At 33.6% G+C, this 12976-nt stretch overlaps 1 protein-coding gene across 1 annotated transcript in view; it reads left to right on the forward strand.

Annotated features, from left to right (window-relative positions):
* FER (FER tyrosine kinase) overlaps positions 1 to 12976 on the forward strand; it is a 128507-nt gene that overhangs the window by 93687 nt on the left and 21844 nt on the right. Inside the window, exon 16 of the mRNA XM_050328385.1 lies at positions 6869 to 6992. Within this exon, the coding sequence (XP_050184342.1) occupies positions 6869 to 6992 (124 nt within the window). The remainder of the gene's footprint in view (positions 1 to 6868; positions 6993 to 12976) is intronic.

Genomic DNA, 12976 nt, shown 5'->3' on the forward strand with positions numbered 1-12976 from the left:
TATTTATTGACATGATATACTATATGCATATTATCTGATCTTTTCTGGTAAAGGAATTATCATCTCAAGTAAAGAAGAGCAGATGCGAGGAGCAACGGAAGTACATGTACATTGGCTTATCTGAACCTAAGATTAACCCTCCTGACTTGGAAGTGCTGCTGATTTTATACACAGGCTTGGAATGCTGATCAATGCCAAAAAAATCTAAACTTTTTTGTTTCATGTTGTATGATTCAGCTGCTGCATTTTCTACTTTGGTGTGTTTTTTTCTATTTCTTCTGTTTCTGGAGGCTGTGAGATCTCTACAGAGATCTCTATAGAGGGTTTTTTCATAATTACTTTTTTCTTGCCCTTAAAACTTAATTGAAGTTTTGCATGATCTGCCCCACTAGCTATATCATGCATCCTTAGTAGCTGTCTTTTTTCAGCAGATTTCAGATCACTGTCCTATCTTGTAGTCAGATCCTGAATCTTTACTGCATGTCAAAATCTTTACTGTCAAAAATCAATACAGAAAAAAATAATCAGTCAAAATCTTGTCAAATTCCACTTATATAATAGACAATGTGCAGTGACAGCAACTGTCTGGCTTTGTTTTCCATTCATTTCTTCTTTTTTCCTCTGGTCAAATAAGTTATCTTCTCATTATTACCTGTTGGTAAAGCCACCTTCTGTCTACTCAACAGTTTCTCTTCACACAGACCCTTGTCTACTTCTCTAGTTTTTGTCTCCCTCTTACTTTATCCTCTTGAACTCAGCTAAGCTTCCAGCTTCCATTTTTCTTTGTGTCTCTGCAAGTTGCTGTGCTTCTGCCTCCCTCTACCATCTTCTCTCTTGTTGAGCACATCATGAGCCAAGCACCCTCCCATGGATTCCTTCTGTCCATGTGTCCAACCTCACCCTCCCCTCACCGACCCTCTTGCAGCACACACACGTGAATACATACAGATCCTGTTTCTTCCTCTTTTCCCTTGTTCTTAGTCTCATGTATTCACATGGCTCTACCTCCCTATTTGCTGAATGGATTCCAGCTGCAAGAATATTAAGAGGAGAAACAGTCAGATTCCTTTGGGATGTAGGTGGTGGTAATTAAAAATTCCTTTCAGCTCAGAGCTTCTCTGCTTGATGAAATAAAACCAAAGCTCTGCTCTACAGTCTTCTTTTATTGTAACATTTCAGTCTAGCGGTTGCTTTTTATATCTTCAAATGTTTTAGGCATTGATGTTATTATTATTTTCTATCAATATTGTACCAAAAAAATCAGCAAATAGACAAACTAAAAAACCTGTTTGAAAACTGAATGAAAACAACCAAACAAAGAATTAGTGAAGTGTTTTGGTAGCAAAAACCTCTACATGCATCTTTTTTTTTTTTTATACGTTGGTATTTGCATTGTTTTTTTTTCTTTCCCTAGAACAGCTTTTTTGGTAACTATTTAGTGTCTCTGCATTAAAAAAAAACCCACATTATTTTTCTTTACATTAAAAACCCTTTGTTCTTTATGTACATTCTTTTTCATATCAACTGTCATGACTCTCTAATCTGGAATCCTTTTCCAGGCTTTTGATTATTGATTTTTAAGCATGGTACAGTTATAGGAATTAATTTTTGAAGAAATGGAAGACCTTCTGGGGAAAGATGATTTTCCTTTTAGTTCGTTTCTGAAATAGGTTTCATGTACCCACTCATAGTCCTGTGTCCTTAGAGCCACGTAAGAGTTCAGATAGTCTGGGAAGCATTATTTTTGGCAGCACAGAAGATAAGGCATGCAAGTTATTGTTGTCTTGCTATAATTTCTGGTTTCTTCTTGACAGATGATGAGAGGCTCGATTTTGGACAGTTATTTATGCCACTTGGGACATTGGCTTCACTCTCTAGCTTTTTTGATCCACCTGAAATCTAAAGCAAGACTGCTGACAATTGTCAGTATTTTCCTTGTTTTGATTATATGTCTGTAGCCTGTCATCCTGTTAAAAGGAAGTGAAATTGCACATACAATGTGTTGCAACCTTCTTCTCATCTTCATTTTATTGTAGTGCAGTTATTTTGTGCTAGTGAGTCATCTCTACTGCAGTCTCATCACAGGTTGTCTGCCAAAAAGTCATCCAGAATGCAGTCCTGGTGCAAACCACATTTTCTCTCTGCGTCCTTGTTTGTTGCTGCTGCTCATGTCCTTGGTCTCAATGCACACCATTCTTATAATTATTTTTTTTTTCTTACTAAATATTTTGTTTTCACATACATGCATTTCAACTCAAGACTTGATTGCTACCATTGTTAATATTACAAGGCAACACTTTGCATGATTGTAACATCTTTTATTTGCTTTGCTTAACAGGAAAAATGAAGTTTTAACTGATTTTACAACAGTACTCTGTAGGCAGTTGAAAAACCTTGGGTTTATTAATTTCTGCTATTACGTATGTAAAATGATGGAATTTAAAAAAAGTGGAAGAACTGCATTGCTCACAAGTGATCCGTTAACTGAAAAGTGAAGGAACGGTATTTTAAAGAAAATGAGTGCTGCAGCATTTCTAAGCCCTTGCCATTTCAATTATTTGTCAAATAGCTGCTTGCTTTCTTGAAAAACTGCCTTCTTGGATTGGTAGAGATGTTTACTATTTTAAATTCATAGTTTTAAGTAACTGTGTTTGGGTTTTGTTTTTTGATAACATATGGAATCAAGATACTGGGCAATAAGGAAACTCTAAATTCCTATAAGCTAGTCAAAAACCTGATCATATAAATCATCTAAATTTATAAATACCTTAGAGGTGCAGATAAAAGTAATTTCAATAATATTGCAATAGCCTATAAACCAATTATGAATATTGAATCCTGGAGCTGTCCTGGGTTAGGTGATCATTAGGAGGTGACACCAGAAGCGTATGCTGTACCTGCATGGTGAATGTGTGTGTAAATATAAGAAGAATTAAGTGACCTCTTTGTACAAACTACTAATTAAGAAGGCTGTTTAACAAAGGAAACTATCTCACTGTATTAAAACTTACATATGAATAATAATACATATCATTTCACATCATTCTTAATAACTGCTATTGTGATAACACATTAATATTTGTATATTTATAACATTATTTGAATGGTGTGATACTATATAGAGATATAATATATAAATATATACATTAACAATGTGTGTCTATATATCCATATATGAATTAATTGGGAGTTTTCCCATCATAAGATATGGGAATATCATTCAAAACATATTTCAGTTATGTTCAGTGTCAGTACTGGTTACCAAAATGATGCCAAGAGTAACTCGAGCAAGTAGATGGGTGCTATTCTTGGCACCAGCTCAGGAGAACACTGAAGTATGTAGTCATAGTTGATTATAAATGCCATTTAAGTCAGAGATTACTACAACTAAATATTTTGTAAACATATTTAACGTATTTCATTGCTGATGTTTGTATTTTGATTTCTTCTTGTAGATCACAAGTAGTTTTTTTTTTCTCTTGCAGAGCATTAGCTTGCTTTTGTGTGCATAGTTGAGTGAACCGTTTTATTGCCATGAAAGGCTACTTAATGTACAACATGAAGTTTATGTTGTAAAATACAGCCAATGCTAGGAGTTGCTTATACCTGTTATTTTCACACACTCAGAATTTCTGCCTATAATGGGAAATAGTCCTCATCCCCAAAATATACATGAAGGCCTGTTTTCAGGAATCCATTTATGGATTTATGAATCCATAAATTTATGGATCCATTTATGAATTCATGAGGCTGCTCTCACGGAACTTCTGCTTATGAACTACATTTTGTCATTTGCTTAGTAAAATAATTCTGTTGTATTAGACAGGCAGTCAGTCAATTTCCACTTGATGATAATATTTAGAATGGTCTAAATTTTTTTTGGTAGTTTGTAGAGTTGTTGGAACAAACCTCATTTCCTGGTAGTCTTGTGGGTCATTAACTGGTTTAACAGGTAGCTGTTCAGAATGCAATGGAAATTCCACATACAAGAGAAAACATTGCATGCTAGTTTTGTATCAGTTCTTTCATAGTCTAATTGATCTGTTTATTTCATTTTATCAACAGCTGTTATACTGGAAATAATACTCTGACTGTATGTGCTGCAAATAGTGAATTAGGGCTTTTATATTTGAACTTATTTTAAGAAGCACATAAAGATATTACATAGCCACAGTTTCTACACTGAAGAGTTTGCAGGGAAAACCTCTTAATTCAACTTTGAAAGTATTCATGTGGATGCTTTGCTGTGAAGATGAATAGCTGGACCATTAACCACAGCAAAATTCAGAATTTACTGAAGGGTGGTTCTGTTATGTAAAGAACAGATGCCTGAGACCTATGTTAGTATCACAATGTTGAGGATAGTCAGATTTAGCCTAACATGACATATCTCATACAGAATGAGGTAAATATCACTTGACTCTTTTATTTTGTTTGCAACTAACAGCACTTTTGAATTAATATTGAATAGAATATTTAAAAGACATTTTTGTATCTCTTTGCAAGAACAGATACAAGAAAACAGAACAGCTACTGAAAACTCTGAGACACTTTAAAACAGTTTCATTAAAACTAGTTTTTGGTGATAGGCATCAAGTACACTGTATACAACTCAAAGAATACTCTACAGGTTTTGTGTAAAACTCTAGAATTTCATGCAGTGCATTGCCACACAGGAAAAGTGGCAAATTTAAATCACTTTCTGATTGTATTGGGTTGCATTGGAAAGGTTCAGGCTTGAGCTCTGTGACTTTGGCATATTCTGATGTAAGGATCTGAGAAGCTTTTAACTTTACTCAGAAATGAATCGATGAAGATTAGGATCTTAATCTGATTACCTGAGCACATTGGAAAGAAATTTATAATATATATTATTCTGAAAATTTTTAATGGATATGGTTAGATTTTCTTTTGATACCTTGTTGTTTTTAGTAGCTTATTACTTGAGAACAGATTGCTTTACTATTGATCGGGGAGGGAAAGAAATTATTTGTAGAAAAAATTTATACAGATTGTGAGGAATATGAATTTAGGCTTACGCTGTTGTTGTTATAGCAGTTTTTAATTTTTATAAGTTGAGAAGGGTTTGTTGTTTTTAGTTTGGTTTTGTTTTTTTTCCCAGACTGTCAAACTGATCTAATCTGTCTTTTAAATTCTTCCTGCAGTAAACTGTTAGAAACTCTCAGTCTTCAATGTGGAAACATTGGTTGACTGATAGCAGGGTTTTTTAAAATAGTCTTATATGGTTTTTTTAAGCTTCCTTGATTTACTGCTTTCATGCAAGTAACACCTAGTTTCTCAAGATTGGAAGACTTCACATTCATAAAGGCATATAATCATACTTACTAATTAAAAGATGATTCCTATGTACAGAAGAGTGAGTTCTCAGTATATAAATAAAATATTTTCATCAGCTTGTTGTATGTGTTGGATGGGGGAATTGCTTAAAAAATATTTTTAACTGTCTGCTGTAACCAGAATTATTCTGTTTACCTATGTAAAAAATGACATGTATTTATTTATAGTGTTTATCTTACTTCTCTCTGGCAATATCTACGTTTTGCCAGTTATCAGACTATTTCAGTAACCTCTCAGATTAAAGAAAAGGTGATTATTACCCAGTCCAGCTTGCAGTAGTGATTTGTAATTTCAAGATTTCATTAGAGTTTAAAATTCAGTATCCCAAGATTAACTCTAGTCAGACTTTGGAAATGTAATGTGTGTTACCATATTTTGCAAAACAGAGGGTATTTCAAATTGGCCTTAGAGTCAAGGGCATTCAGTCACCTCTTGATTTCCTGTCTGTGTTACCCAGTCTGGGAGTAAAGGGATACTCCAACTCCATGTTTGAAGGGTATTACAATTACTCTTCATAACATCAGACTTTTTTCTTCAATAGTCTCTTATTTTATTTCTTACAATAGGAAATACAAATAGAAATGGCCTCCTAAAAAGAAAATCCCATATGAAATTTTAATATATATTGTCACTTCACACTGCAAAATAAGGCAGTATATAAAATTATGTAACAGTGCATGATTGCAAAAGATAATCACTATAGTCAATTCAGTCCTCAGTGAAAAGAAATAAATACTGGAGCAATGGCTGGCTGCACACTCAAAAAATGAAATATGTTTTATTTTCCTGGAACAATAAGTTGTATTTTAAAAGACCTTTAATACAGTTATATCAATCCAAACATGTCTTTGCAGTGTTTGTTTAATATCTCTCCAGCTTATTTACTAATACAGTTTTCATTTTGGAAATCCTCAGTGCTGACCCCTGTTCTTTGGGAGGACAACAACTTTGTTTCTCCAAGGCAGAACACTGAAGTTACAGTAATAGCTGTTCACCTTCCATTGCCCATGTCAAATGTTCAGTTAACATTGCCCAAGAAGTAAAACACTTTGTTACCCCTCCAAGCACAGCAGTGTAGAATTTGAGAAACATTGCTGCAAATGATCAGTTAAAAATTAATTACTCCCATGTAACTAATAGGACTGCTTTAACAGGATCTCTTTATTCACAGTTTCTATAAACAGTAATCATTCTGTGATTAGAGAATAAGATGTATCACAAATTATTGATTGTTTTTGTCAACAATTTTTATGTAAGTTCTGCATTTAATGTACACTGGTGAAGACTTTGGGTATATCAAAAGCATTTTGTGCAGTTTTCACTTTTAAACATTTAATATTTAACTAAAAACACATTTTGAAAGGTAGGTTCCTTTCTTTTTCTTGGGCCAATCTCAGATGGATGGGATGAGGAGAACAGCTACATTTTATTTGGTGTTGCAACCCCAGTGAAAGAGAAATGTGAGTATCCCATCAGTCATATCTCACTGTCCATCTTTCTGTTTTTCTAGGAGGTGATTTCCTGTCATTTTTAAGAAAAAAGAAGGATGAGCTAAAAACCAAACAGCTGGTGAAATTTTCATTAGATGCTGCCTCTGGTATGGCTTATCTCGAATCTAAAAATTGTATACATAGGTAAGGAAGATTTTTGTACCTCTGCTCATTGGAAGTGCAAGCTGTTTAAGTGTGTGTGGTGCTTATTATCACAGGAAAATTTTTTTTGGAAAAAAAAAAAACCAAAACAACACTTCTTCCTAAAGTAGATCATTGCTTACTGCTTGTGTAATTCAAAACTATTCTGTTCATTTGGGTAAAAATAAGTACTACATTATTTGATCTCTATAGTTTGTTGCTATTCATATAAGTTCAAAATTATTTTCACCATAATGATTTGCATTATAAGGAGCATAATTCATACACTGACAGTGTGAATCATGGCAAGAAGCAATCTGTGAGGCTTATGCCCTCTCTGAAATTTAGAGATACTTGCCTGACCAACAAAGAAGTTGTTACATTTGACGTGTGTTTCAGAAAAATCCACTGGTTTCTCAGATAATAGAGAAGAACTGAAGTTCTGTATATTAAAATATTAATTACCTGGACTGCTTTCTCTGAAATACAGAAGAATATCAGGCATTACGCTCTTGGAGTATATTATTTCAGTTCCTACCGTTCCTTTTTCTTGTTTCTTCTCCAGTTTGACTCTGTCATTACTCTACTTACACTCCACTCGTATCAAAGGGAATGTGCTTGGTTTCCGCCTATTCTTCCTCTCAGAGTAGCACAGTATATACCCTGCTTAATGCTGTGGCTGAAATGTGAGATGTAAACATGATAATCCACTTTACGGAAAAATTAAGAACAAGTTTTCACCTGTAATATTGATGAGTTCCACTTTGTAGAACATTTTTAGGTGAATTGTGTGCCACCTCACTTACATAATCAGTCCATATCATATTTAACACCCTTCTGGTGACAGCTGTATTGGAGATCTGAGTGGCATTTCTCATAGATTTTTGTCAACAGTGAATTGGTCAGTTGCAATTATGCAAGTCAAGTTAGTTGAAACAGCTCATGAAGTATAATTGAAACAAGATCATACTGTATATGAAATACTGAGAGAAAAAAAACTGACTCATGATCTAAAACTATGGAATATTCCCTGAGGGAAATTCCAGGAAAGTATTGTAAGCATTCTGTCATGTGTTCAGCCTGGCTCTGTTTGTCAAGAAAGTAATGATATAAAAATCAGAGCAAGTAACAGCATTAGTGATTTACACTAGTCTCATAAATGCTCCAGTGATTAATAATTTCTGTAACTGTCAGATCAGTGTTAAATCTGAAGTGCCTGTTTAGAGCTCTTGTTTTCTTAGAAAAGCAAAGGTAAAAATAGTAGCTGGATAACTAAAAATTACAATTGCAGTTACTGGGGGGAAAATAGTCAGTATTTATTCATTAAATAATAGTATACTGCCTGCAAAAATATTATTAGTTTTAGAAAAAATCGGTTGGCTTTTTTTTTTTTTTTTAACTCTGGAAAAAGGTTGTCTTTGCATATCCGTGTGGAATAGTACTGTTCTAATAGCTGTAGATGTCTGTGGCTTCAGTGTATCTCTGAAATATCCACTGGCAGTTGGTTAGCAGTGAACAGGAACAGCTATTAAGATGTGTTTACAAAGCTGATAGTGGTTCAGGGAATGTATTTCAGAGAGCAGATATGTGCAGCATTGTCTTACCATATCAAGATTGCATTGTTTCATTGTTTTCAGTTAGAAAGCTGAATACTCATGTGTCATAGAGTTCTCAAGTCAGGAAACAGAGCTGAAATCTGACCTGTGCCATAGATTTACCAGTGCCCACAGCCTGGGTTATGCACTGTGTAACCTTATGGTACAAGGAGGGAAGAAGTTCTTTCTCCCTGCTTACTTTTTAGCTTTCAAAATATTCACTTAATTTGTTTTTTATAAAAAAATCGTCACAGGAGATATCAGAGAGAGCTAGCACTTTTCCTTAAAGGGAGAACCAAAATTTTAGTAAACCTATTCTGAATAAAGCTAGGAGTTTTAAAGTGCAACCAAGTAAGCAAATAGTGTGTTCAAGAAAACTGCTTACTTTGGTAAAACACACAGGTTAGTAAATCAAGATATACATTTTCAGAGTTTGTTTACCAGTCTTATTTTCTGCAATATTCAAGATTCTTTTGAGGTTTATGTTGTTAGGCATAGCATGTGCTTGTTTTATTTATGAACTGATTCCTCTGAATTTGATAGAGAGAAAATGGCTAAGCAGTAGTTTAAAAAAGTTTGTTTAAAGGTCCATAGCTTGAATTACTATTCCTTAAAGATCAGTAATGTATAATTAGAAATAGTTTCTATTATGTAAATTGTGGTAAAATAAAATTTTTTTGCTTCACACCATTGTCTTCCTGTAGTATTCAATTTGTTGATTTAAGGATTTGTTCAGAATCCCCACATATATTTTTAGTAGTTTAGTTGACTATAATGTAATACCATGCTCATTTCACTACCTGCTAATTTGAAACTAAAGGCTACTCATCAGTTTATTACATTTAAACTGCATTAGCTACACTTAGACTTTATAATTTTAAAATTCTACCCAAATTTGTACTGGATTTCTGAAGTTGCTGTTATACTTTGACTTAGCCTTTCAGTAGTTGGGAGAGTGCAACAACTAATGTACTGCTTGTTTTTTCTATTTTTGTGTATGTTGTGCTGTTTTCTGTAGATGCAAAGACAAAGTTAAAATTTGTCAGACATATGATGGTTAATGCATCTAAGTGATTATTGAGTGATTATTTGATCTACATTTTTATCTCCTCCAGTGTACAGATATCGCTTTTTCTTTGCTCTCTCTGTTTCTGTTTAAAGAACAGAAATGATTGGTATTAGAAAAAAAAAAAAAACCTGCATGAAAAGATGTTATTAAAAAAAAAGGAGTGGTTGAACAAGCAGAGAAGAATGTAGTCATTTCATCTCCATTTAATTAACATGAGGTTGAAGAATTGTTTCTTGTTTTTCATTTTTACCATATGCTATTGTTTAGGTAGTTTTGTTTTTCTGTTAATTAGAAACAGAAGATAAGGATGGAGATGTGATAATTTCAGTTGGTTTAATAAGCATTTGTGAGTAGCCTTCTTTTCCAGTTTTTGATTTGCATGTGATGAATTAATTTGTCCATAATTTATGTTTATTTTTCAAACCAATCTCGTGGAAGTACAAGAGAGAAGCTACCACTACCCTAACTCAAGAGTATGTGTAGGGATGTCTTTCACAAGATCAGGGTAACTTATTCGGAGTATATGCACTATGTGTGTTGTTTTGTTAAAAACCCTGCACTGAATTGAAAGTGGCTGGTTTACCTTCATGTTATGAAATTCTGACTCTGTAGATATTAGTTCAGGATTTCTACAGTTTTCATTAGCTATGTATAATTTAATTTAATTACATATAAATTGCTAGGAAAAGGCTTCCTTCCCTGTTATTGATCTAGTTTACCTGATCTGCTGTACTTCCAGATTATTTTTTCCTTCAAGCCTGGTAACTGCTAATGTATAGAGTTTTGGAAAAAAGTGTCATAACTCTTTTGTAACCATGAACTTAAAACTATACTGAGTGGTTAAGTTAGTCCTGTGAATCTTCCATTTTTTCCTGGATCAGTAGTTCAGATACCACAAGAAGGATGAAAAGTGATCCTGTTCAACTTAGGATAGGTGCTGCTCAGTTTAGTGTGTTTCAGAAGTGATTCGAGTCTCATAGGAGCAAGAGCGTAATGCTTTAACTCCAAAGCTGAGCAGGTCTCCTTCCTAAGAAGAGGTAACAACCTTTCTGCTTGATTTCTCTACCTAAATCCAGTGGCAGACAGTAACTAAATACTTCTTTGTGCCTGCTTTTGGCTGGCTCTAAGCAGTCCAGTGCTCAGGGTCCAGTGCTTTGGTTCAGTTCTGAAGTAGCTGAGTCTCAAGATGTTTCTCTGAATACTGCATTTTCTTCTGGCCAATTACAATACCCGAGAGCTTTATTGTAGTTTCTGTAGTTTCCTCTGCTAGTCATGACTTATGAAGAAAGACTGCATTTTGGTGGAATGGGTTTGCCTTTCTGTAAACTACATGAATTCTTCAAAGTTCAGTGCAAGGATTAATTTGCCATTATTAATTATCTTTTTAGGATTCATTCAGAACTGCATGTATAAAGAGATTCCATTTCTGTAGCTTTCTTTCATAGAAAATATTTATTGCTGAATCAAAAAATCTGTACTAATATCTGTTGATCGTACTTCAATTAATAAGTCTTTCAGAGAATTATTGTCAGTAGCACAGTTGAAACACCCCATAAATGTGATGAATAATTATAGTTTCAATCTTTATTTATAAGATGATCTCTACTTGTATAAAATGATGTTTCAAAGCATTTTTTTCCCCAATATGAATATTAGAAATATTTCCATTCTGTTTAAAGTTAAAACCCCAGATGGGAACTTTGATGAAGAACTGTTGCTTTCCATAGGCCACTTTATGTTGATATATTGTTAAAGAAAAAGCCACCAAAATTTACTCTTCCACATCTATAAAATAATTTTTAGTCAAACTTGGAGCTTGATTGGCACATTACAGTACCATGTGCTGAGCTTCTATTAACTAAAATACAGCACTCTTCAACTGCTGTCATCTAGGAGAGGTGGGTGAACACTTCTACATTTCAGTCAGCATACCATATGGATTAGAGTATTATATAGCAGGTTTCAGATTTTAAGAATAGATTTTCAAGGGATTTACCTCTCCTTTCTTTTTTCTACTGTCACACTGGTAAATGTGGTTTGATCCTAGAGAAATGTATCTACAGTTAAAGTTGAATCAGTTCTGAATCAGTACTTCTGGCTGTCAGAAATCTTATTTGAGGAAAGTGATTATTTTTTTTTAGTGAGCTCATATGATTCTGATTTGAAAGTATTAAGAAAAAAAAAAGTGAAACATAAGTATCCAAACCCATGAAATTAAATATGATGAATATTGTATACTTTAAGCTTATTATAATACATTAGAGCAATTATTGAATTCGAAGTATACTATAACGTAAGTGGAGGTGAACGGTGGTGAAGGGTTGCTTCTGAATAAAAACTGCGCTTCCTTCTTATCTGTTATCTGTTTCCTTAAGTTGTTGAATTCTGATGTGGCTGATAACAAAAGAATATAAAAGGAAGAGGAGTACAGTTTTTTGATTGTGAACTCTGTTCATTTGTTGTACTGGCTGTGTGCTTTATTTGAAATTCACCCCAAGCTCTATTAAAAGAAAATTAGCCATCACAGATTTAGCTTTGCCATAGCTACAGAAGGCTGGTAATTAGAGTAACAGATGCATGTATTTGGATGGTCAGAGTGTGATATAAGAAAGATCTGAATACATTTTTGTTCCCTGTAAATCTCAGCATGTCATGCTATCTCAATAGAAGCATGCAATCTTTCATATATTCCTGAATTATGCTTGAGGAAGTCCTGTTACCAGAGGAATCAGTGGTCACAGTATGTAGGGAATACATATTGGAATTGTGGCTTTTCATGTTATTGTATTAGGTAAACAGTGGACTACACAAATTATTATATTAATGATTGGTATATTAATGATAGAACTGGAAGTTCTGGTACCTTTTTTTTTTCTTCAGGAATAACATGGTACTTTATTTAGCTGCTATTAGGACAGATTTTGTTTGCCCCTGGGAATTTCCAGAACCAATTATCTGTACCATTTACTACTCTTCTTTTAAAATATTAAATTAGAAGGCATCTATTCATGCAAGCAGAAAAGAAAGTTGTTGTTTAACTGTGGCCATTCCAACGTTAATATTAATAATTAATGTTTCCAGAGGCCATTTTAGTATAGGATATTAGATTATGCTGTTCCTCGTTTTAGAATGGCAAATTGAAGTTTTATTTTATAAAATAAATAAAGGGAAATTATCTTTTTCTTTCTATGTTTGTATTTTCTTTAGAAAAAGCAGTTATAACATTTCATTTTTAGGCATTTATTTTTGCCTAATTGACATTTCCTTTAGGTTCCATTTTATATCTAAATGGTACGCAGCTCATATATCAGCTGAATGGCTTC

The sequence above is a fragment of the Myiozetetes cayanensis genome, unplaced genomic scaffold (genome assembly GCF_022539395.1).
Source record: "Myiozetetes cayanensis isolate MyiCay16 unplaced genomic scaffold, myiCay2020 scf4, whole genome shotgun sequence".
Classification (NCBI taxonomy): Eukaryota; Metazoa; Chordata; class Aves; order Passeriformes; family Tyrannidae; genus Myiozetetes; species Myiozetetes cayanensis.